Source organism: Odocoileus virginianus, chromosome 17 (assembly GCF_023699985.2).
Source record: "Odocoileus virginianus isolate 20LAN1187 ecotype Illinois chromosome 17, Ovbor_1.2, whole genome shotgun sequence".
In the NCBI taxonomy this organism is placed as follows: Eukaryota; Metazoa; Chordata; class Mammalia; order Artiodactyla; family Cervidae; genus Odocoileus; species Odocoileus virginianus.
Window position 1 is genome coordinate 10,920,937 of NC_069690.1, and position 26,163 is coordinate 10,947,099.

The following is a 26,163-nucleotide window of genomic DNA, read 5'->3' on the forward strand; positions in this document are numbered from 1 at the left end:
GTACATATAAAAATAAAGTATGCGTATATAAAACTTTATCCCATGCACTGTCTTTTGCAGACTTCAGATAGCTCTTTGAAGGTATAGACAAGTTCTTTGTTAATAACTAGTAATTTAGGGGTTAGTACATATATTGGGCTTCCCTGGTAGCTCAGCTGGTAAAGAACCCACATGTAATGTAGGAGACCCTGGCTCGATTCCTGGGTGGGGAAGATCCCCTGGAGAAGGGATAGGCTACCACTCCAGGATTCTTGGGCTTCCCTGATAGCTCAGATGGTAAAGAGTCTGCCTGTAATTCGCGAGACCTGGGTTCGATCCCTGGGTTGGAAAGATCCCCTGGAGGAGCGCATGGCAACCACCTCCAGTATTCTTGTCTGGAGAATCCCCATGGACAGAGGAGCCTGGCAGGTTACAGTCCATGGGGTTGCAGAGAGTCGGACATGACCGAGTGACTAAGCACAGCACATATATCATCTTATTTTTAGACTAGTTGAGCTCCAAAAGAGGATATCCTTCCAATGGAACAGACCTCTTTCACAGGTAGGCTTTTTGTAAACAGGATATGTATACTCTTTAAGGAGCAACAAGTTGAGGATATAAATCTGTCAAGTCTAGAATATTCCTATTGAGTTTTACAAATGGCAGAAAACAATAGGGTACCAGTTCTTTCTAACATTAGCTGCTTTGTTCCTCTCACGGCCTTACAGAAAAGATTGTTTGCAAGTCTTCACATCCTTACAAAATATTCAGATTCTTCAATGAAATGAGGTTCCCACATGGTGGATACACCCACACAAACTGCTACAGTGAATGAAGAGGATTATAGTCAGATCTTTGATGATCCTAACTTTATGCGAAGGCCCTGCTCTGGTGGGCAGCTTTCCCTCCAAATCTATGCCTGAAAAATTTTACCCAAGAAACAGACCCTAGACCTTCAGAAGAGCTGTATGAGTGGTTGAGTCGAAACATTTCCTGTGTAGGAACATTTCCTGGTGTGAGTACAGTGATGGCTCCCTGGCTGAAATGTCAGAAGCTTTTTGCTGTTGTCATTGGAGAAATGATCCTGAGTCTAATGATGCATAATTCCTCCTAGATCAATGCACATCTGGAATACCAACCTCAGGAGAGCCTGCCTGCCTTATGCAGACACCTCTGCTGCTTCGAGATAGCGCTCTTTTCAGCCAATAGCTCTTACGTGGAGCAACACTCACTTTAAATCACCTTTCAAACAGCTACTCATCCAAGGGAAGACAATTCAAAAGGGATCAAACCAGGCAGCTAAGAAATCTGTGGCTAGAGACATGACAAAAGAGGTCAGAAGGGACCCAGGGAGAGGATGGCTCTCAAAGGCACAGGAGAATTGCTGGATGTTTACCTTCTTGTTTGAAAAGTCTTTTGGGTCACAAGTATGGTCAGTAAAGAAGCAAAGTCACTTGGTGGCCAACTGGGCTATCGTATGAACTAACCAGGCAATGATTACAGATGACAGAGGGGAAAAGGGAAGAGGGGCCGGTTCTAGCAATTGTGAAGGGGGAAGGCAGAGAATGTTAATGTCATTCTATCTCTTCTGAAGAAGTAAGACTACGCTTCACTCGCACCCCAGGTTTTTTTTTTTTTTTTTGATCCTTTTTTCCACCCAGGGCCAAGACCCTGGCTCAGAGAAGGCTGTGGGCAGCTAGGACTCTGGCTCACTTCCACCATCTCTAGGGGTGTGGGTCCAGCTTGGCCTGGGACAGACTAGAGAGAGGATGCTTTCAGTTGTTGCTGAAGGAGGCTTACACATGCCTTCATTTCCCCACTATAACCTATCCCTACCTGCAAAGAAGCAAACGTCCGTGGAGAGTATATTTCCTGTTTCTTTTGCAGGATTCCTGACTCCCTGAGATGGGAGGGCGTGTTAGTAGCTGAAAAAGTCCCTTCCTTTCACTCTCCATTCATGTCTGTTTTAATTCTGAGTTAGGGAACCACTTTGTGGTCCTATTTAATAGCTGCCCCTGAAACTGTCTCTGCTGAGTAGTTTACTAGTCGCTTACCACATCGTGAGGATCTGATGCTTAGCACTTGGTCACAGAGCAATTGCAGCGATAGGTCCTAGATGAGAACTTAGTGAATAGGAACCTTTCACCAATATTCTTCCTGGCCACCAGGTACGAATCAGGTAAGAAATTCAGAACGCTTGCTTTTCAAAAAAAAAACTTTTGATGTGGATCATTTTTAAAGTCTTTTTAAAATCTGTTACAACATTGCTCTGTTTTCTGTTTTGTTCTTTTGGCCGGGAGGCATGTGGGGATCTTGGCCCCCTGGCCTCCGGCATTCGAAGGCAAAGTCTTAACCACTGGACCACCAGGGAAATCCCAGAACACTTGCTTCTTAATGCTGACCCCATCTTTCAGGACTTAACTCCAATATTCACTCCTTTAGGAGTTCTGGATATCATCTTATAGACTATAAAGGTAAATCTCTAAATGGCTCTATAGGGAGCTTTCAGGAGTTAAAAAGCCACTCCATCACAAAAGCTACAAACTTCCTTATTACACAACAGGAACAAATCAGCTGGGTAACTTCACTTTCTAAGGGATGAGTGAATCCTCCGCCTGACGGGATGACATTAACTTCCATGGAGGTGATGTGGCAGTCACATATCAAACCAGCAGGTGCCAATATTCTTGATGAAATCTGGCTCGATTTTAAACTTCTTCATAGTCTATCCTTTTGTGAACCCTGACACTTTCTCTCTGCAACTGATGGGATCGGCTCCCAGATCTGATGGATTCTGTGTCTAATTAGAGCACTCCTCAGACCTTTCCTGTAGAGGGTGAAGACTGAACCACATTCAACTGGCTTTCTGTTCAGTCTCTTTAAAAAGCAGCGGCAGCAGCTCTCCTACAAAATGGTCCAGGGCGGCCACCTAAAAGGGTGGGTGATCTTCGTAAATGGACAGGAAACAGAAAAGACGAATATTTGGGTGGGTGACAGGTCCCTTAACTGGCCCTTCAAGATACGAGCTGTTCTATTAAACATAGGGCCATTATGCTGGCCGGCCATCCACTTTAAACCCCAGAGTGATTAAAATGCTGGCAGGAAATGAAAGCTCTCTATTGAAGGTCCTTCCCTGAGGTCCTAATTTCAAACCAAATTTTACAGCACCGCACAGGAACAAAGGAAGCCCAGTCTTCCAAGTCTTCTTTTTGTCACTTTGGACAAAGACACCCCCTCATACTCTTCAAAGAACAATGGCCTCTGTAGAGCCACAGCCATGCCAAGAATGGGCACAAACCATACAGAAACACATTTTAAAAATACATTTTACACTGCCCTTGACATTTCGGATAAATAGAAACCACGGCGCTGAAATTCCAAGTATTTCATCCTCTCCCTCCTCCCTTCGCCTCTATAATGAGAATTTTCCTATTCTCCCAATCTACTTGATCTTTGACATTTTGGCCTCTGTGAATGGAGGACACAGTGGAGTAGTCAAATAAATTAATTATTCAGATAACTGCATTTTATTAAAATAATCACTGGCATTGAGACACAGTCGCACAATTTTCCACCATCAGGAGACAACAAGGATCACTATGAACCTTTCTTTCATTGAAATGTCGCCAAAGTCTTTCCTGTTCCATAGTCCACTGCGAGCAAACCCGGCAAAACCTGTTATCAGGACAGGATTTCTTTTCTTTTCTTTTTTTTTTACTAGCTGTTGTTTCGGGGTGGCCCTTTTTATTTTTTCCCCGTCTTCTTCTGCAGCAAAAACAGCTTTCATGTTTTTACTGAACCACTTCAGATTCACTCTTCCACACAGTGGATGTTTACTTGGATTTCGCAGGCTGAGAACAGCTGGTTGTTTCCTAACGAATGGAACACGAGACCATATGTTTCAACATTTGAGCAATTTTGAACCAGAGGTATAATTCTGAGTGTCCTCTGTGGAAACTGTATGTTAAATACCCAAAGGATCCCCGCCATACAAGAGATAACGGTACCCCGCCTTCCTTTTTTAGCGCACTTCCCTTAGCAACAAAACCACTCCACACCACTTACATCACACACTCGCACCACAGGTTTGCAGAGAGCACTGGTGAGCTGAGTGCGGCTCTGCTTCAGGGGCAGCTGTATTTTAAACAGGAAAAGACAGCTAAGCAGACTTTTTCCTTCTAATTCTGTTTGGGAACAAAATGTGTCTGAGGCCCTCTGAGGGCACGTCAACAATATGGATACCTATTTTCTTCCCAGAAGCCTGGACCTAACAGATGTATAAAAGAGGAGGCTCTGATATTCACAGTCAGGATGACCAGATGCTGTGTTTCTCCCCCCTCTGCTTTGCAGAACTTTCTCATGTGAAGCTGGGCTAGTGAGATTCAAGCTAAATTCATGCCGAGGATGAGAAATGTCCTAAACCGAGGAACTTTTCACAAAACTTACTATCTCAGCTCTCTCATGAAACTTATTATCACATTTCTTTTAAATTCAAGACTTCAATATTAATCATTAATAATGTAGTGGCTAGTGGTAAAGAAGCTGCCTGACAGTTCAGGAAATGTAAGACACCTGTGTTTGATCCCTGGGTTGGGAAGATCCCCTGCAGGAGGGCATGGCAACCTGCTCCGGTATTCTTGCCTGGAGAACCCCATGGACAGAGGAGCCTGGCGGGCCTCAGTCCATGCGGTCACAAAGAGTCAGACACGACTGAAGGGACTAAGGATGCATACACGCAATGTCAGAAAATGAAACTATGAATTTCAAGTCAGGCTGAGTCAGAGCATTAGCAAGATGTTAGCACTGCATCAGGAGGAAGAGTCTCTTGTTCCTGGAAGATGAGAGCTCAACTTTAGAAGAAATGAAATGCAGTGAAAAGTCAAATATATGTAAATAGGCAATACAGTAAGTCAAATACCAAGTGCAGGGGAGTGGAACAGGAAGCTACCAGCCTCTGGAAAGCCTGAGAGCTCATGAAACTTCCCATTTTGAATTTAGATTTTGAAATAATAAGTTGAAGTCAATACATTTTTATAGGTCATTTTCTAAAATAAGAATTACTTATTAAGATAAACGAGGTAAGAGGTAAAAACTGTAGGTGAAAACAGGTTATTTTTACCCTAGATTCAGAAAGGCATTTCTTTGAACTCAAGATCCTAAATGTCCCAGTCTCTATATGTTTCTGTATATGTCATTAGATATATTTTTTGAAGATTTTTAAAATAGCCCTCCTTATTATCATTACTATACACTTCAAAGATAACTTAAAGAGGTGATCAATATTAATTCCCAAGATTTTTTTCTCCATCCACGTTCTTACATAAAAGGGAGATTAATAATACCAACAGTACTTTTCTTTCTCTGATTCCACTTAAGTGCAAGAATCCTACTGAGAGTTTTACAAAGCCAATGTGTTTAGCCATGCTACTAATAAAATTTCAGCAAAACCAAAACCACTATTCCTCCTCACCACTTTCACCAAACAAGACACAAATATGTCCTTAGTTGTTTGGTCATGTCCGACTCTTTGTGACCCTACGGGTTGGAGATCACCAGGCTCTTCTGTCCATGGGGATTCTCCAAGCAAGAATACTGGAGGGGGCTGCCGTGCAGGGGATCTTGCTAATCCAGGGATCGAACCCAGGTCTTCCCATATTGCAGGTGGATTCTTTACTCTCTGAGCCACCAGCGAGCCCAAGACACAAATACATATATGCATTATTTCTGTCTCAGCTTCATTCTCACAGCTCCAGGAAAACTCTGGAAAATGGACCCTTTGCCAGCTGACTTTCTTTGAGCTCTGGGACAGGGCAGAGCTCCTCTCCTGGATTTTGGAGCAACAAAGGGATTGCATGGGGTAGGAGTGGTTGGAGAGGGCAGTTACATCCGTGCTTTTAAGATGTTACTCAATACACAAGGAAATATGTACCAAGACGTTCAGTGTAGTTTTGCTTGCAGAAGCAAACATTTTTAACCAACTGCTATAGAGAGGCAGTTAAATAGATTATAACATCTCCATACAGCAGAATGCTACTGGAAAGAGCTCAAGGAACTGGAGCAGAGGCCAAGGAGTCAGAATACTTTCATTTGAATCTAGTCTTGTTTTTTAAAAACTTATTTATTTATTTGGCTGCACTGGGTCTTAGTTGTGGCATGTGGGATCTTCTTCAATCTGGGTTGTGGCATGCAGGATCTTCAGTTGCGGCATGCAAACTTCTCCAGTTCCCTGACCAGGGATCAAACCTGGGCTCCTGGCACTGACAATGCAGAATCTTAGCCACTGGACCACCAGGGAAGTCCCTAGCTTCAGCTTTATTACTATCTTTGTTACCTTGGGCACAACTTTAATGTTCTTTAAATCAGTTTCTTCATCTATTAATACTTATATCCTAAAGTTATAGTGAGGATTAAGTGAATTAACACACATCTGCCTTGGGAAATAGTTTCCATCCTTATTAATATACAGAAAATAAAAGAATAAGGCAAATCTACAAGTGCAATATATACTGACAGGGAGACAGTATTTGTTAGAAATTGGTGGGAGTAAAACATCAATTGGAGATAGAGCAGTAGATAGAGTAGTATGAGAACAGGGAAGAGAATCTGAATTTCTATGCTCTCAAGCATATCGCAGAAAAAAGTTTAAGAAACATCCCTGGTCCACTGACAGATGAGTGGACACAAAAGATGTAATGTATATACACAACATAATACTACTCAGCCATAAAGAAGAATGAAATAATGCCATTTGCAGCAACATGGATGGACCTAGAGTCATACAAAGTGAAGTAAGTCAGACAAAGACAAATATCAGACGGTATCACTTATATGTGGAATAAAAAAAAAATGATACAAATGAATTTATTTCTAAAACAGAAACAGATTCACAGACATAAAAAACAAACTTAGGGTTACCAAAGAGAAAAGTGGGTGGGGAGGGACAAATTAGGAGTTTGGGATTAACAGATACATACTGTGAAAGATACATACTACTATGTATAATATTAACGAGGACCTACTGTATAACACAGGGAACTATACTCAATATCTTATAATAACCTATAATGGAAGAAGATCTGAAAAAGAATACACACACACCATATTACTGAATCACTTTGTGATACCCCTGAAATAAACACAACACTGTAAATCTATATTTCAATTTAAAAATTTAATAAAATAAAATAATTAAAAAATAAAGAGATATCTCTGTTATTTTTGGCATTATACCAGAGTTTATGTGCATGAAACCTACAAAAGGTCTAAGAGCAAATATTAATTCTATGTCTTCAAATAAAAAGAGATTTGAAAAACACGCTCCTTTGTAGCTTACATATCAGTTGTTCCCCTAATACCTCTGTTCCTTCAAAACAAAATTAGTCAAGGCTGTATATTGTCACCCTGCTTATTCAACTTCTTTGCAGAGTACATCATGAAAAATGCTGGGCTGGAAGAAGCACAAGCTGGAATCAAGACTGCAGGGAGAAATATCAGTAACTTCAGATATGCAGATGACACCACCCTTATGGCAGAAAGTGAAGAACTAAAGGCCTCTTGATGAAAGTGAAAGAGGAGAGTGAAAAAGTTGGCTTAAAGCTTAACATTCAGAAAACTAAGATCATGACATCCGGTCCCATCACTTCATGGCAAATAGATGGGGAGACAGTGGAAACAGTGGCTGACTTTATTTTTCTGGGCTCCAAAATTACTGCAGATGGTGACTGTAGCCATGAAATTAAGACACTTACTCCTTGGAAGGAAAGGTATGACCAACCTAGACAGAATATTAAAAAGCAGAGACATCACTTTGTCAACAAAAGTCTGTCTAGTCAAGGCTATGGTTTTTTTCAGTGGTCATGTAGGGATGTGAGTGTTGGACTATAAAGAAAGCTGAGCGCCTTAGAATTGATGCTTTTGAACGGTGGTGTTGGAGAAGACTCTTGAGAGTCCCTTGGACTGCAAGGAGATCCAACCAGTCCATCCTAAAGGAGATCAGTCCTGGGTGTTCATTGGAAAGACTGATGCTGAAGCTGAAACTCCAATACTTTGTTTTGGCCACCTGATGCGAAGAGCTGATTCATTTGAAAAGACCCCGATGTTAGGAAAGATTGAAGGCAGGAGGAGAAGGGGACGACAGAAGATGAGATGGTTGGATGGCATCACCAACTCAATGGACGTGGGTTTGGGTGGACTTCAGGAGTTGGTGATGGACAGGGAGGCCTGGTGTGCTGCAGTTCATGGGGTCACAAAGAGTCGGACACGACTGAGCGACTGAACTGAACTGAACTGATATTGAATTCTTCAAACTAAAAAAAAAAAAAAAAAAAAAGACCTAGATTGATTCAATGCAAAAATTGTTATATTCAGAGGGGAAAACCACCTCCTAATTTTCTAACATAAAAAAGTAGTTTTAGTTAATACTATAGTTACAGTGTCACAAAAAAACTAGCATAAATTGTAAATTATATGTATGTATATGTATATATATATGTACACATACATACACACACAAAGCAAGATAAAATATGCCTTACTTATTGTAAAAAAAAAAAAAAGTTATTCCCAGAACTCAAGAATCATCTAGACAGCTCTGACTCGGAATATAGGGACGGCTGTGCATACGATGCCCCAAGAAGGCCTGAGGAGGCCCCCAGCTCCCTGGCTGTTCCAACGTGCAGTCACTCCAGTGTATGTGTCAAGGTGACAGCATTACAAAAGCTAATGCATCAGTCTGAAGCTAAAAATCAAAGGCAGGGTTTAAATTCCTTTTTCAAAGGTGATGATTGCACTAGGTAAGGCTTTTGCCAAGATTATGACTTATCCCACACATTCTGAATCATGCAAGAGTCACTCATTCACACAACATTTATTAAATGTCTATAACTAGAGTGCCAGAAACAGTCCTCTAAAACTTGGGCTAAAATCTATGTTCCTCAGATACACGAAAAACTTATAGAAGCAAAGGAGAAGTATGATGCAGGAATATGTTAGTCTCAGTTGGCTCATTAGGTGGGAAAAGAGACACACGTAATTGCTTTTCCTTTAAAAGCTCAGATTCTACTGATCGGACGGGTACAGATAGCATAAAGGGCTTTGGGGCAAAAATTCTCTTCCTAACTGATCACAAAGGCTGTCTTTCTGATCACGTCTGCCTTAAATGCTGCTCCTGACATAGTTCACACCCTAAGAATACCAAGAATATTCATTTATTAAGAACTTGCATAAAACTAGGTCCATTCCACAGGTACTACAAAGCTTTGTTGTTTAGTCGCTAAGTTGCCTCTGATTCTTTGCAACCACACTGAATGTAACCCACCAGGCTCCTCTGTCCTCAGGACTTTTCAGGCAAAAATACTGGAGTGGGTTGCCATTCCCTTCTCCAGGGGATCTTACTGACCCAGGGATCGAATCCGGGTCTCCTACGTTGCAGGCGGATTGTCTACCCCTGAGTCACCACTTAGGCCTCTTTAAATTAGCCATTTTCAGACTGAGCCGAGTGGGAAAAGCCGGCTGAACCAGAGTCTAGAGAATACAAAAGAAGCACATTCTCTGATGAGCAGTCCTTTCTCCTGTCCTCTTCCCTCTAGACCAATAGTGGGGTTAGCAAGCTGGACAGCATGTGGTAGCAATCACAAAGACCAATTTGTTCTGAGCATGTCAAGGTCAATGACATTATGGCTGAGGAGACTGTCTCGAGCATTGGAAGTCTGCAACAGTTACTGAATGTCACCCAGGATCACCTATGGTGTTTGTTTGCCATTTCCTCCGCACTAGCTCTCAACTGCTATCTTTCCAGTAGACTTAGACATACGTAGAAATGGAAATACCTCATTCTGGTGCCCTTCTGTTGGCCAACAGATACATGCTATTATTGATATTGACAAGGTGGGGGGCCCACCAGGAAGTCCAGCTGGATTTGTTGAAATAAAACAATTTTTCCTTCCTGAAACACATTTTATCAGGAAACTGGTCTCTCTGACTGTATCCCACTTAGGGTATATTGCCTGCTCTACCTCTAGAAGACAGAAAAGGAGGAAAGAAATGATACCTCGTCTTCCCCTCCACCCCTACTCCCTTTCACTTTCAACCTTTTTGGACAGGTAGAAAGGAGAAAAATCTCACTTCTTGTATTTCCCAGACAGGAAAGTTCCAAAGAAAATCACTGCTTTGTTTGTTTGTTTGTTTGTTTGTTTAAAATAATAAGAGAGTCTTAAAACTCTCTTCATTTTAACAGTGGACTGGAAAAGTGAACAGAGTGGGAGAAATCCACTGCATATTTGTCAGAAATTGCTACTTAACTTCTTCTTAGTGTGAATCAGAAGTTAGCCTTTGATTTCAGATAGAGCTGGACTTCCTAATTTTTTATCCTATTACTCTTTTTCTTCCAGTTATTCCTGATATTTAATAAGTTCCAAGGCATTTGTTTCATTCTCAGCCAATGTCAAGACTGAATAATACAAGAGGAATCAGATTTAAAGAAAAAAAAAAAAAGCCCTGGAACTATGTTTCAAAGGTAATTATATTCCAGAAATACTTAATGTAAGGGCTATAAACTGTTTTAAAGAAAGCTACAGTGACGAAGCAACAACAATTTTTGTTATTTTTAACATGGGTATTTTCGTTTAAAAAAGATTCCACTCAGTGTTTCCCAAATTCAGTGTTTCACATAATGGTCCGTCTAATATGAATGTGGGAAAAAAAGACAAATCCAAACATGGAATATTCTTCTCAAAAAATAGTGAACTAAATGTAAAGGTCCAGTAAAATGTGATATTTAGATTTTTCTGAACTCGTTCACATGACCTTCCTTCTATTTATAGAAGTGCAGCAATTCCCATTTGAATATAGAGCAATACCTTGTAGGAGAGCTTGATTTAGCACAAATAAACTTGGGGAAAGTGTTGACTTAAAAATAAAACACTGGAAGAGGAGGGAGGGGTTTTTCTTCCCCCCCTCTGTGAAAATTTCCGGAAAAGCTGTAAACAAAGGCAGGTTTGGCTCGACACTGAGTGACTCTGGTGAGCTGAGGAGGATGAAGAGTGTATCGAACCTCCCAGAGTGAGGAAATGTTTGTAAAACAGTTAGTAAATCACAAGGAGCCAGGGTCACCGTGCTGAACAAGCCGAGGGACTCGAAGCCAAAACCCCAGCTGTGAAAGAAGGGGCCCGGCATGGCTTCACAGCTTGAACCCCATTTTGCATGATCTCTCCAGTTCCATCCTCTGCCCTTTCCCCTCGTGTCGCTTTCAGAGCTTGGAGGGCTCCGCGATTAATTAGCTCGGGCCCAAGGGCACTGCTGACTATCCCCGATTGAGTGCCAAGGTGAGGATCCCTGGTACACTGAAAACAGAGTGATACTGATGGAGTCTTTGGTCCTAGGGACAAAGCTGAAAGCTCCAGCTGGGAAAAAAGAATCACACTCAACCTGGGGGGGAGGGGGGGGGAAGCTTACAAAGATGAACAGGAGGCAAAATATGTAGCTGGAAGTTTCCATGGATTTCAAAATCTCTTTTCAAGCCCCTTTTTGATCACTAGTCTCCCTAACTCTTCTGTGATACATCTGTTAATTATTCTTTCCCTGATTTTACACAGATGAAAATGTGGAAACTGTTAAGTCCTTCATAAACTGTCTCTTTTGTGCCCCGCTGTCCCCCAGAAGTCAGGAAGACAAAAATAAAATAAGAATAGTAATGAAGGGAGAAAGAGAAGGGACCATACAGTCTGGAGGACTCCTCTCAACTACTCTGGACAGAAAGTTGTTTTTGGCTGGATTGACATTTAGTTCTCTTCATTCATCTTTACTCTCCAAAAATGACTTTTTGAAGACTGCCTATTCTTTCTCTACACCAAAGTCTATTTGCCCACACAGAGACTGTTACTATGCACTTAAACTATGGAATAAAGGAAGGATAATTATTAATGTTTTTTAAAAATTCTTAAAGTGAAAAGTATGGTGATAGATGAAAATGTTTAATTTTCAAAAATACTGAATGAAAGGAAGGTGAAAGTGAAAGTCGCTCAGTTGTGTCCGATTCTTTGTGACCCCATGGACTATATAGTCCATGGAATTCTCCAGGCCAGAATACTGGAGTGGGTAAACTTTTCCTTTTCCAGGGGATCTTCCCAACCCAGGGATCGAACCTAGGTCTCCCACACTGCAGGCAGATTCTTTACCGGCCGAGCCACCATGGAAGCCCAAGAACACAGGAGTGGGTAGCCTCTCCCTTCTCCAGCAGATCTTCCTGACCCAGGAATCGAACCAGGTCTCCTGCACTGCAGGTGGATTCTTTACCAACTGAGCTATGAAAAGAAGGTGGGACAGATAAAAAAGCAGGCACCCCTGATCACCACCAACAGAGACCAAAGACGGACAAAGTAAGGTGCAGTGCTTCCATTTGAAAAACAATTTGAAAAAAAAAAAAAGTCTTGAAATTGTAAACAAACAAACAAACACCTCTTTTGGAGGCACCAAAATATTTCCTTTTGATAAAAGAGATAAAAGCACAGGCATTAGCAAACTTCTCCAGCAGCTACACATAATTTAATATGAACCCTGATTCACAATAGTGGATGAAAAAAATCTTCATCATCATGTTGATGCTATAAATATAAACTGCTTAAGAGAAAATTGGGTACCTTGATTACCTAAATTGAAACAAGACAGATACATTAGAGTCAGCTTTACTGTTGAAAAACTACTGACTTGGTATAAGTTATGCAGGCTGTTTATTTCTACTACTGACGCATTACTTTTACTCCTTTTAAACAGACCCTGTGAGAGCAACAGGACATGCGCTTTTGAGTTGTTTTTCTGGGTTGGCACTGAGTCAGGCACACTCTTAGCTCATCTCTCACACTTTTGTCGCAGTGGCAGGCCAATGGTGATGCTATATAATCCTCAGCTTTGCTTTGTAAAAAAATTCATTTGGCCCATTCAGAGATCAAACAAGATTTTCGGCCCAATGTATTCTTATTCTAACTAATGGAGTGATTAGCCCAGATAGCCTAGGGCAGAAAAACAAAGAATATCAGAAGGAGAGTAAACTCTTGCTTGAGAGGGCTAGTGAACGCTTTGAGTAATGTTTCCAGGCAACTGGGAGAAGTATAGCCAGCTCTGAGATCAAATCCTGCCCTTAACCTCGACAGCTCTGTTGGGCTGGGCCAGTCATTTCATCCGTTTCCTCCTCTGCAAAATGGCGGTAAAAATCACTAGGTACTGAAAGTGTTGATAGAGCTAAATGTGATACTTTTGAACATACTTGGAATGGCATCCAACACATAAAAAATACTGAAAATGTTAGCTTCCTTCCCCCTACCTCTTCCCTCATTTCATTGGTGTATACAGAAAAGCCTTTAAAAGTCCCTGGCTGTTTTGGATTGCACATGGACCATAAGTCACATACATGGAGCCGCACCACTCTCTCTCACCATCAACTGGAACTTGTGCAAACTCCATAGGCCTCTAGTCTCCCACCTCCTCCCGCACCACATCTGTCATACTCTGAGTCAAAAGGACTCCTTTAAGCCTCAAAGAAGAGAGTGCGCCCCCCCCAAAATAAATGGCCTTGACTCAAACTTTGGATATGTAGCTATTTAAACATGTTGTTCACAGCTCATGTTCTCAGCTTGAGGAATTCCTCTTGGATTCTGTCTCCAGTGGCAATGGATGGTTTCCACATTACATTCTTTGCCCCCTTATTCAGCTGGCAAGACAGATAAAATAAAAATAAATTCAGAAAACACACACACACACTTCAGTGCTATTGTGAGATAGACAAGTAGGTGATTAGTACGGGTTAAAGATATGCTTATCATTAATAGGCCTCCTGGTTCTGATTTTGCTACTAGTTGGTACTTGCCCACGTCAGGTAGTCTGCCTTTGAGAAGAAATACTGCTGTCACTATTTGATTTCAGGTTTAAGTTACAATATAGCTTACTAATTTTTAAAAGCAAGATCTCATCATTTTAATGGGACTGAAAGACAACTGAATAATGATCTATAATTTTTTTTTGTTTTTTTACCATTTTTTACCGCTTTTGCCCTGTAGGTGGGTGAAGGATACTTTCTAAGGATCAAAGACAAACATTTGCCCTGTTAAAAATGACTCCGAGCTTCTAACTTGGCTTTAGAATCCTACATGAGGGTTTCTTTCTTCCTCCTTCCCTTCTGTTCATCCTTCCTTCTTCTCCCATTCTCTCTTCCCTTCCCCTCCCCGTCCTTTCCTTTCTTACTAATGGAGATATGACTGGGCTCAGGCAGTGGTGGAGAGACGCATCCCATCAAAAAACTGCGTTTTCCAAATCTATTTGGAGTTTCAGTACTCAATTATAAGGCTCAGAGAAGCTTCTTCATTTGGAGAAATAAAAATTTGGTCTCATCGTACCTGGCAGTATGGGTGTGGCAAAGAAATAAAACCCAAATGCAGGCTGAAACAAAAACAAGATAATAAAAACGTATTAACAAAATGAGAGAGCCAGCTGGGCGGCCAAACACCTGGAGATATCTTACCACCACCCAAGCTGAGAATCAGCAGAAATTTGCTCCACTCCTAAAGCCTCTCCAATAGGGATGGGGGGTTGGCCACAAAGAATGGTGATCCTGCACGCCAGCTCTGCCATCTATTTTCTCCCTGGCCTTGGGCAAGTCAAGGACCTTTCCTGAAGCTCAAGTTCCTTCACTGTGAAATGAAGACAATGTCTCTCTCTCTCCCACTAAATTGGTATGGCTATAAAGTGATCAATGTGACCATGCTTTGTCAACAGGAAGTGCCGTATGGACGTTGGTTATTACTATTCTCAAACAGCAAACTGACAAGTCACCTGTCACTCGTGCGCAAGCTCAGTCGTGGCCGACTCTGAGACCCCATGGACTGCAGCCCGCCAGGCTCCTCGGTCCATGGGATTCTCCAGGCAAGAATACTGGGGTGGGTTGCCATTTCCTCCTCCAGGGGATCTTTCCCACCCACGAATCGAACCTGCATCTCCTGCATTAGTAAGCGGATTCTTTACCACTGAGCCACCTGGGAAGCCCAGTAGGGCAAGAATAATAAGTTAACCAGCTGCTTTTATTAATCTACTTTTTAGTCACTCAAAACTCTTTGAATCCCCCTGATGTCTCCTGCAAGCTGAGTTGTGACCTAAATGAAAACTTTATCTACTAAGTCAACAGCCAATTCTAAGTTGTTGTTTTTTGTTTTTCTGGACGACAAGAAATGAAGGGGCTCGAGTTCAAACTGGCTTAGACAGGATGCTGTAGTTAGTTTTGTTAAGTTTTCTGCCCAAGTATGTTTCTACTTAAAATCATCCTTCTGCATTATTCTGGAAGAGAGGGTAACTCTTATCTCATCCAAAATTGGTGTTTCCAATTTCCTTATATAACAAGGCTTGAATGTTGTGGAGGAAGTAGCCAAAAACCAAGAAACCAAGAAAGATCAAAAAGCAAGAGACCTATAACCTGTAAGGTTAAGAGGTTATGACCCTAGGGCCCTGAAGTAAGGTGGGAAGTCTAGAAAGATGTTTTCAGGTACATTTAGGGAACTAACTTTACAGGGCTGTTTGAAAAGCCACAGAGATAGAATCTAATGCTTAGGACAAGATTACTGGCATGAATACCCTTTACAAAGATCATAGGGATCCATTCAAAACCAACCTGCCTCTGTTGCAGAAAGGAGCTTTACCCTCTCTTTTCGCTGTTTATAATCAGCATTTGTCTACCCTGAAAGTACTTCTTTTAACTTGTTCATCATTGTCCTAAACCTTTGATACGGCGCAGTCAGACTGCAAATTAGAAGGAAAAATATATGTGATTAGATAACCACACTGAATCACATAGACATCCAAACAATGGTGCTAACTGCAACCTAAATTTGGTTGTGATAGCTAGTATTCACCTTTAAACTAAGAGAGGAAAAATGCAGTCAATATACTATCATTAATGTAACACCACACACTGGCTTCCTCCCTGTTTGCTCTAATATTTGATAGAAAGTGGTTGTAGCTGCAGCAGCGTGGGTAGAGTAAGACTGGCTGGTTGCACGTGTATCATACAATAGAATACCAACGCACACATATATATTATGTGAGTGTGGGCTTCCCTGGTGGCTCAGTGGTAAAGAACCTGCCTGCCGATGTAGGAGAGGTGAGTTCGATCCCTGGGTCGGGAAGATCCCTTAGAGAGGGAAAATGGCAACCCACTCCAGGATTCTTGCCTGGGAAATTCCACTAACAGAGGAGCCTGGTGGGCTATACTCTAGCAAGTCCACAATGTATTATGGATAGGAAAAGTTTTAAGAAACATAAAAATAAGATGCAGAACTGCATTAACTAAATTCAGGAAGGACAGCCTCTACCGAACACTTTTTTTTCACTAAGAATTAAAAGATAGAGAAAATGTTTGTTTCAATTATATATTATTAGTCATCAGAGTATGGTAAAATACATTAAAAGTCTTTGGACCTTGTAAACATATATTAAAGACATTAGTCATCAGGGAAGAATCAGTGATTTCAAAGTATCATTATCTTAAAAGCTTTAGAAACATGCACCTTTCAAACTTCCAATTAAGTTAAACTAATCTGCATCAATCTAAGGAAACATTTAGACTCTCAGAGTCAGGAAATTAAGCCACTAGTTCTTAAATTCAGAGCACACCTCTGTCTTGCTTTTGTACTTAACATTTGTAGATAAATGCTAAGAAAATGCTCGAGACAAACAGTGCATTCAAATCAAATCAAAAGTGCACAGAAATGAAAAAAAGTGGCCAGGTTAATGGAACCAAAGGGACAGGAATACAATGATAATTTGTCAAAACACCTTTTCCATACTCACTATCCTGCAAAACATGACTGATCTACTATAGAAACTAAGGTAATAAATAGTGCTTCCCTCCCAAAAAACTTTTAGCATAAAATGGCTACAGATATTTTAGAAGAAAACATTTAAATGACTGAATGATTTGTATGTCAGCATTTCCTACCCTTTATTTACCTTCATATCAGCAAACACCTACTGGGTACTTTCATGTCTAAGACTCAGTGGATAAAACCATGAAGAAAACCCAGTTTTATTCTTTTATTCTCTCTTGCCCTCAAAATGCTAAAATCTAGAATGACAAAGACAGAGAAGACAGACTCCTAACATACTCCTAACTCATCCAACACACACATTTATTACTTCTCCAAGGAAATATCTGAGTAAAACAATCTAGAAACTGTCAAAATATCTAATAAAATATTGATGCTTGAGTGACACTTGCTTTGATATTGCAGAGCCAGAGTCAAGTGGGAAGTAAGTACAATTACACAGCAGATCTGGGTAAATCTGGGCTCAACAGAGCTGATAATTCAAGTCTTCTGCAGGTCTTTATCCAGCTTGGCTTAGCACTCTTCTCAGGATAGGGTCTGCTGTATAATGCAGCTGGGAAGTGCGTACCTGCTGAGGGGCCGCCGCCATCCTCCAGCTGTGATCTCTACTACACTGGCAGTGAGACGAGAAGAGGTATCTGAGAAGCTCACTGAAGTTCCTTCTAGATATGACATTCTATGAGCAAAGCTAAAATGTTTCTTTCAGTTTGATCATTCCAAGAAAGAAAACACGCTGTTTAGCTTCTGTCTCAGACCAGCACATTCTCTAAGACAATGTCTCAGTTTTGGCAAAAGACCCTAATTTATGTCTCTTTATGATTTCCAATATCATGAGCTCATCCTATACCTAAAAAAAAAAAAAAATGCATTCATTATGTAAGCTTTCTCTTAAGCAAATGGAAGGCTGGAGAGTAGGAAAATGCTGTTTGCCATTCAATCTGGCGTCAGCAGAACTTTCCATTATTAAGAAGGAGGCTGCCCATTTTTAGATAATGAGGACAAATTTTTCATCATCATTGTGGTGCCTTCATTTCACTATGTCACTCTGGAAGGGTCTGAACGTCCTATACTCTCCACCTTTGCCTCTTGTAGCATCAACAGGTTATAAAAATAATACTTTGTCTCATGGTATGCAACCTTAAGATGAACTCGGGGAAAATGGTATTCGTTATTCTGTTGGATATATTAGATGTGCAATAACGATGTATTATAAAGTAAATCAAATTACAAAAATGAACCCTATCCCTTGGATAAAGTTCTGGGAGTGGGCCAACACCACAATTATTATCTTTCCTAGCATTGAATGTTCTACATAAGTGTTTGGAAGATGTAAACAGGACATAAATCTGAGATCGGTTCTTCAATCTGTCTACAAATAACCATGACATTATATATAAACTATACTTTAGAGCATATATGCTTTCTGTTTAAGCAGTTAAGAAGTGTATCAGACACTATGATAAACAGAAAAAACGGAGCGTGAATACCCATAAATGCAAGCCTTCCGTCTCGGAAAGTCTTCACTTATTTGATTAAGTTAGGTGAAAAACAGAGCAGTCATGCTTGTAGCCTTTCTTCCTTTCCCCTTTCCTCTCCTCTTTTCATTTCTAATGCGAATCGGAAGTCTATGTGGAGCAGTCTGGCTAGCCCCAGTCTAACCTCCCCATCTGGAAGGGGACTAACCAGCCTTGGGGCTACTTCCAACCCTTCCCAGCTGTTGGGTTGGGGTTTTTTGTTTTTGTGGGCTTGAGAAAGCATATTTATATAAATGATTGCCATATCCTTTGCCAGCTGTTGACCCTGCTCTTGTCCCGGCTGGGGCATGGTTTTCATTTTTAGCGGCCACAGACTGGAACTGACCCTGATAGAGTTAGCACGCTATGCAAACAGCTTTACGCGCTATTGCTGTGACAGTTCAGACAATGGATGCACAGTGTAATCCAAGGGACCGGTGTTTCCCTTTGGGCAAATGTCACAGAATCCAGAGCTGGAAGTATCAGTTGAAAAAATAAATTCTGAGATGCACTGTGTTATGGAACAGCTTCTCGTCAGTTATTCAGACTGCAGAGATTTCGGCTAGTGTCATAGCAGGGATGTATCAGCAGCAACAAATGAGTTTTCTCTTATCCACCTATGAATCTGAGAAGTGCCCTAGATAGATCTGCAGAGGCAGGGGTCTCTATAGTTATATGAGAGGTTAAAAAAGAAAAGCTCTATTTTCAGGTTTAAACCTATGTACAAATGCTTCTGATGCTAATGTCCATAATTTAAAAAAGGAAAAAAAAAAGGTCCTTGTACCTTAATAGGACGAGAAGATAAAAATCAGTTTGGGCTTTTGCTAATTATTATGACCTAGATATACAATCATTCCTAAAGATCCAACCTGATCATTTCTTAGGCATATTACCAACCAGGAAAAAAAAAAAATCTACATTTAATCTGTGGATAATTGTAGTCACAGCAAACTAGAAAGTTTAGAAATATTATTAGGGAGAGTATAGTTGGGGGAGGGGCCCCGGAGGGGCAAATATTCCATAATGGATAATGCATCCTGAACAACCAGTTTTCATCTGCAGCTAAAAGAGAACAAGAAAATAAACAGCCAATTTTTACAACTTTCATAAATTTTCTTAAGTCCTTCTGTCCACAAACACAAATGTATATGTGAAGAATAAAGAAGTTTAATTAAAAAGAAAAAGACTGTTAATGCTTAAAATGATATACTTTAAGACTTCTAAATTTAATAATTTAGAAGACTTCTAATATTTGATACTTTACAGGTCAGTCATTGCAACAGATTATTATTTTGAGAGTCTAATTGTAAAGAGAGAAGAGCAAGACAGCTAGCTTGTCAGAAAGAAGTCCTGTATTATGTTCCCTCTCTCTGCAAGCCTGCAGGCTGGCTGGCTATGGCAGATGGAGTCTGCCATACATAACTGTAATTAAAATGTGAACCCCATCTTAGAGGTCAGAATAGACTAGTTGACAAACAGGGAAGCCGGGAGATGGAAAGAAGAAATATTTCCTGACATAAGCATTTTCAGTCTTTGAAAAACAATCCAAAAGGAAATATAGCCTATGAATTTAAGCGTCACATACTTAGTATATCTTTAAAAAAAAAATCCTCAGAAGCTGGAGGTCTGGAATTGCTTTAAAGGCAGCTCAGAATTTCAATCAGCTTTAGCACAATGAAAATTTCAAGTGCTGGGGGAATTAACTGATGGGATATTTGAAGCTTCTATGAACTCTGATTAACTAATGACAAAATCTGTGAAATCATAAGGTGGTATTTTTTCCTCTCATGCAAATATATTTGTAATAATGGGGAAAAGAAAAATAAAACCATATATTGCTAACAGGAGATTCTGACTGAAAATTTTCATACCATTGGTACAAGCTAACAGCACAATCTCCATATTATTTTGTAAGCAGAGTATGACTAGATTTTTAATATTATATCCCTGTGTTTTACATTTATTTTGATCACTGATGTATTGGGGGCTTATTCTACCATCTTATTTTGTAAGATCTGTTCTCCCTTGCTTATTACAACACTGATAGTTTTTTATAATCATTTTTTTCTCTATACGTTTGTATGCTATAGATTACATTTCTGTTAATGGTTTACCCTTAATTTTTTATCACACTATATACAAATATAAAAATCCCTAAGTTACTCAATATCACAATATTTGTCCAAAGTATGCTTTAATTGCCACTGAACACCCTCTCAGTTTCTTTGCCATTATTGTCTGGCATTTAAGTTTCATGAATGGTATTGTTATCATAACATGCAGTTAACTGCACATTACTCTGCACTCACATTTTCATGATGAAATACATCTTTCAAGGATATCTTCTTCCAGCAAGAACAAGTCCAGTCAGTAGTAAACACTTACTACCCTGTGAAAATACTAAATGAAAATTTTAGCTGGGTATAGAATTGTACTTCAAGAGTTACTTTTGCTTAGCACTTTGGTGTATTGCTCCATCGTCTTCTAGCATCTAAAGTGCTCAAAGAGAGGTCTACTGCCTATCTAATTTTCATACCTATTTAGGGAATATATCTTTTCTCTCTGATAACTTTTAAAAATCAGTGGTCTTCAGTTTTACTATAAAGTATGTAGATATGAATTTATTTGTATACTCAGCTCAATACTCAGCTATACTGATGCCTAAATCTCATTTATTCTAGAAATTCTAGATGTGAGCATCACTTCTTGGTCATTTTCTCTATTTTATTTTGGAACTCTTACTAGTTATATACCAGAGTTTCTGAACTCCTTATTTTTTTAGCTACTATTTATTAACTATTATTTCACTTTTTTTTAATATCTCTGTGCTGTTTTCTAAGAACTACTATCCAAAAATAGTCTAAAATTGTTATTGAGTTTTAAGTTTTCAATATCTTTATTATTTTATTGTTACTACTATTTAGCTTTGCCATGTCTCCTAAATTTTCTTTTCTATTTTTTCTGTTTTATTTTTCCAATAGTTTGCGATCAAAGTACAGACGTGTAGAGAGATGCGCCACGGCTTCGGTAGTGACCGCCTCTCTACCGGGTGTGAGCTTCGCCAGGCCCTCCCCCAGGAGACCGCTGCAGTCGGCCAGCTCCTGCTCTTTGGTAACCATGTGTGACCGAAAGGCTGTAATCAAGGATGCCGATATGTCGGAGGAGATGCAACAGGACTCAGTGGAACGTGCTACTCAGGCATTGGAGATATATAATACAGAGAAGGACATTGCGGCCCATATCAGGAAGGAGTTTGACAAGAAGTACAACCCCACCTGGCACTGCATCGTGGGGAGGAACTTTGGTAGTTATGTGACACATGAAACCAAACACTTCATCTACTTCTACCTGGGCCAAGTGGCCATTCTCCTGTTCAAATCTGGTTAAAAGCATGAACTGTGCCACACACCCAGTGATCCATCCAAAAACAAGGACTGCAGCCTAAATTCCAAATACCAGAGACTGAAGTCTTCAGCCTTGCCTAAGGGAACACCTCCATCTTTGAACCTTTATTTTGTTTTGTACAGGGCGTTCTCTGTACTAGTTTGTGGTTATAAAGCAATTAGTAAAACAGCTTACATTTGTATTTATTTTCTATTCCATACCTCTCTGCTCATGTTTTTTCTCTTCAAAATCCATTCCTTTAAAGAAATAAATCTGTTGAAGTGTGCGTTAAAAAAAAAAAGTACAGACGTGTAACATCATCTTTATTCAAAGAGTTCCTACAACCAACTTGTTAGTAGTCTCTAAGTCATCCACCTTTTGATTTTCCCTTAAGCCAAACAGCATTATTTTTGCTATGTCACAGATACTTATATACTGAAGCCAGGCTGTAAATTTCTTATATTCAAATGATTTCTTATAGTTTTTAATTATAATTAATTTCTTATACTTAATTACTAAAGTAATGAGTGAAAATATTCAAAAACATTCTCTTAAGTATCAAAAGAAATGAGAAACATCAAAGAAATGCAAACCTAAGGCAAAAGATACCACTTGTGAATACTGTATTGCCAAACTCCTAGAGTTAAGACAGAGTTAAGAGAGAGTTAATAAAGTAAAAAGAAATCATTTCTTACATGGCAGTGAAAACCTGACAATTCGTTTGAAAAGTGATTTGACCAATATATATTTAAAAACCCAAAGAGAATGTATACTCAATAGACAGCATTTCTACTTCTAAAAATTGATTGTGAAGAAACAATAACAGATATATACCAAAATATATAAGGAATTCTTTTGTTTATAAAAGCAAAAAACCAAACCAACAATAGCACAACAAACAAAAGCAAAGGGATAAACTATTCATTAACATGAGACTGGTTAAATAAGTTATGGAATACCACACAGTCACTTTAAAAATGCATCCATATACACAAAAGAGAGGCAAAAAGTTATACCAAAATGTTATCTCTGGAAGTATGTTAATGGGTAACCATATTTTCTTTTGTAGTTATGGTATTATTGATATAGGACTATATATGTATATCTCTGTAAAAATTATGTAGAGATGGGGGTATAATTACTCCTAAATGTACAGAAGGCAAGAGTGATCTGAGGCCAAGGAACTAAATCCCTCCGTTGATTGCCTATAAATGCAAATATATCCCCACTTGCCCAAGGTTATCTCTTCTTATTACACAAATCTGAGCTCTCCTTCTTTCAGCACCTCCAATCCAATATCCTCCTTGATTGGTTCTCAGCCTTTTGGCTAAGATCAAGTGCAATCTCCTCCTTGTTTAGGATCTTGCTCTGTGGGGCATCCAATCTCTCTTCCATTTCTGATTCATTCCTCATTTCTGCATTCTTCCCTTCAGACCATAAATTTGCTTAAGGTTTTTAGAGGAAAAAATAAATGTTCTCTTGAAAATGACATCAAAAAAGAGACATCCCATGTCCTGTTTTCTCACTTCCTATTAATTCCTATTCACACCATAGTTTGTGGCAGTGTGGCTCTCATGTTTACTGCTATATTCAAGTTGCCCTTGCTAACACCTCTCATGATTTGCCAGTGGCTAAAGTCAATATATATATATATTTCTATCCTCGTCATCCAGGCCCATCGCACAACCCTATATTTAATGCCACTGCTGACTGAAAACCCCACACCCACTCCGTGACTTCTGGTGGCACTGCACTTTGTGAGTTTTAGTCTAGATCTTTCTCAGCCCTTTCTGAACAAATCACCCTTTGTAGGCCTATAATATTTTGCTGATTTTCAGGTTCTTGACCTCCCCATCTTTCTTACTGCTTACACTTTCTCTTTCATCTACACTGATAACTTCCAAATTTTTACTTAGGGCCAGGTGGGCTGTCTTGGCTGTCTCAAAAGTACATCAATTTCAACATTCCTAAAATTAAAAGTATTAAGTTCCCCAGTCAACTGCTCTCCTCTTATAGCCTCTCTTCCATTCAATCAACACAGACAGAAACCTGGGATTCATATGAAACTCCTCCCTCTTCCTCATGCTTCATATCCAATCATCGTGCCTGACAGGTTTTACTCTTCAACACTTCTCAACTTGTTTTCCTACTTCTCTTCATTCTTCTCCTTTCATTTCCACTTACCACTGCCCTAGTTCAGGTCAACACTCTAAGTGGTCTCCCTGACCCCAGTCTTAATCTTTTTTCCAAATCTGCCTTCTTTGAAGCTACCAAATTGTATTTGAAATGCTAGCCTAACTATATCACTCAGCTTCTGCTTAAAATCCTTGCCCATTCCTTACAAAATGAAGTCCAAACTCCTTAACTAACACATACACTGTTCAGAATTCATCTCTCACAACTCCCTGCCTAGGAATTTATATTATGACAACCTCTGTATGAGACCTTGAAAGATACCATGGGTTTTCTTGCCTCTATACCTTCAACTTATACTATATTCTCTACCTGGATTGCTACCTCCTCATCTGGGGTGTCATATCTCTAAAAAGCTTTCCTTAAATATTCTCTCCCTCAACTAACTCCAAGCATGGAACAGAACTCAGCAACAAAGATCATACCCTTTGAAGTCTGCTGTTCTCTATGGTATAATACGGGGCTTTCCAGGTGGCGCTAGTGGTCAAGAATCCACCTGCCAAAGCAGGAGACCTGAGAGACGCGGGTTTGATCCCTGTGTTGGGAAGATCCCCTGGGGGAGGGCATGGCAACCCACTCCAGTATTCTTGCCTGGAGAATCCCATGGACAGAGGAGCCTGGCAGTTTACATTCCATAGGGGTCACAAAGAGTCAGACATGACTGAAGCAACTTAGCACAGCATGCATAGTATAATATGATTAAAAATCCAGTTGGTTTTCATCTCTTCCTTATCACAGGTTTCATATACTTGAAGTTTTCTATGTATGTACATTACTTTCCTCTCCTTCTTTTACCCATTAAAGCTTGGTACCGCACTCTGAGAGGTCTGTATTAAGGACTTCTCCCTGTGTACTTCACCTTGTACAGATAGGGGATTCACTACATACTTATTCAGGGGCTGTGGGTGACTCCTAAGGTTAGAGAGAAAAAGAAAGCAAATCACCTATAGCAACAGGCCTTTAAAAGTAAGTAAAATCTCCTACTAGTAATTGAATCAGCAATGTCATAAGAGAAACAACTTTGTTACAGAAGACCTAACATCAACTTAGCTTCCAGAGTAGTCTTGTGGTTCATATCAGAATGTAAACTAGGAATTATGTGGAAATTCTCATGCGGAAATTCCACAGAGAATACTTGTTACACGATGACTAATAAAACTACATTATAAGAGGTGATCTTTTTGCTGAAGAGTAGAGAGAAAAAGAATGTTTCAAATACATGGCATCAACTAAACAGGTCCCTAAAGCTAAGCAACAATAACAAAACTTGCCAGTTTAAGAGTTGGATACTGTTTATTAGCAAGAATAGCAAAAAGAAAAAAAGCCAAAATGGTTTAGGGAAGAATCCATCCCTGAAATACTAAAATTCTGCTGTGTATTGATTCATATGTTTTGGGTTTTTTGGTATGCATATATGTCGGGGGGGGGGTGGCATGCAGGAAACAGATCTTAAGATGTCAAAAATAGTTTTTAAAAAATAGCTGTATGCACATGAGGAAATGAATGTTAAATGTACAAAATTTTTTACATGTTAGAAAAAGTTCACACTGCTTCATGCACCAGGAAAAGGGGCCAGAAAGAGATCTGGATAGAGACTTTCTTTTTAATTTTATAAAATTTAAAAAAAATTCAAATGAGAAAGGAGAAATTCTTCTAAAGTGGGCAAGATTAATTTGGCATGTTATACAAATAGGAGGAAATCTGCTAAAAAGAAAAAAAAGAGGGAAAAACTTAGCTGCTAATCTTAGGTTAATAGTAAATGACCCCATCCACTGTTAACCTCAAAGACTGACCTCTTGACCCACAGCCAGTGGCCCTGTTCAGAAACATGTTGCCACCAGAGTAAATAAAAAGAGAACATAACGTGCTGAAACTGTTACTGCTAATGACAAGTGACACACACTTCATACTGCCAGTGAGCAAGCCGTCAACAAATAACTCTAAACGTGTGCCAATACTCTTCTAGACTGCAGTTTCCTGTGTTTTTACATTTTTTAGTTATTTATTTATTATGGAAGAGGGAGGGTAAAATTATTATTCTGATCTCTAAGGATTTTAGAAGGAAATTTTTTAAAGTACTGATTATAAAAGTAAGGGGAAAACCACATGGGTAGATGGGCTGATCATCAGCACTACTCAATAATTCACATCCACGCTCTTTAACTAGCAAGGTCCATGCTAAAAGACAAATGGTAAAAGAGGCATTTCACGGACATTCCAAAATTCTGGCC

The 26,163-nt window shown here is 39.7% G+C and overlaps 2 protein-coding genes across 9 annotated transcripts in view; one reads left to right on the forward strand and one right to left on the reverse strand.

Annotated features, from left to right (window-relative positions):
- The window catches only part of BCAS3 (BCAS3 microtubule associated cell migration factor), a 581,826-nt gene that overhangs the window by 158,311 nt on the left and 397,352 nt on the right, over positions 1-26,163 (reverse strand). The window lies entirely within an intron of this gene.
- LOC110134320 (dynein light chain 1, cytoplasmic-like) lies at positions 21,458-22,040 on the forward strand. The gene has a single exon (XM_070478582.1). It carries the CDS (start codon positions 21,473-21,475, stop codon positions 21,740-21,742), a length of 270 nt encoding a protein of 89 aa, XP_070334683.1. The 5' UTR covers positions 21,458-21,472; the 3' UTR covers positions 21,743-22,040.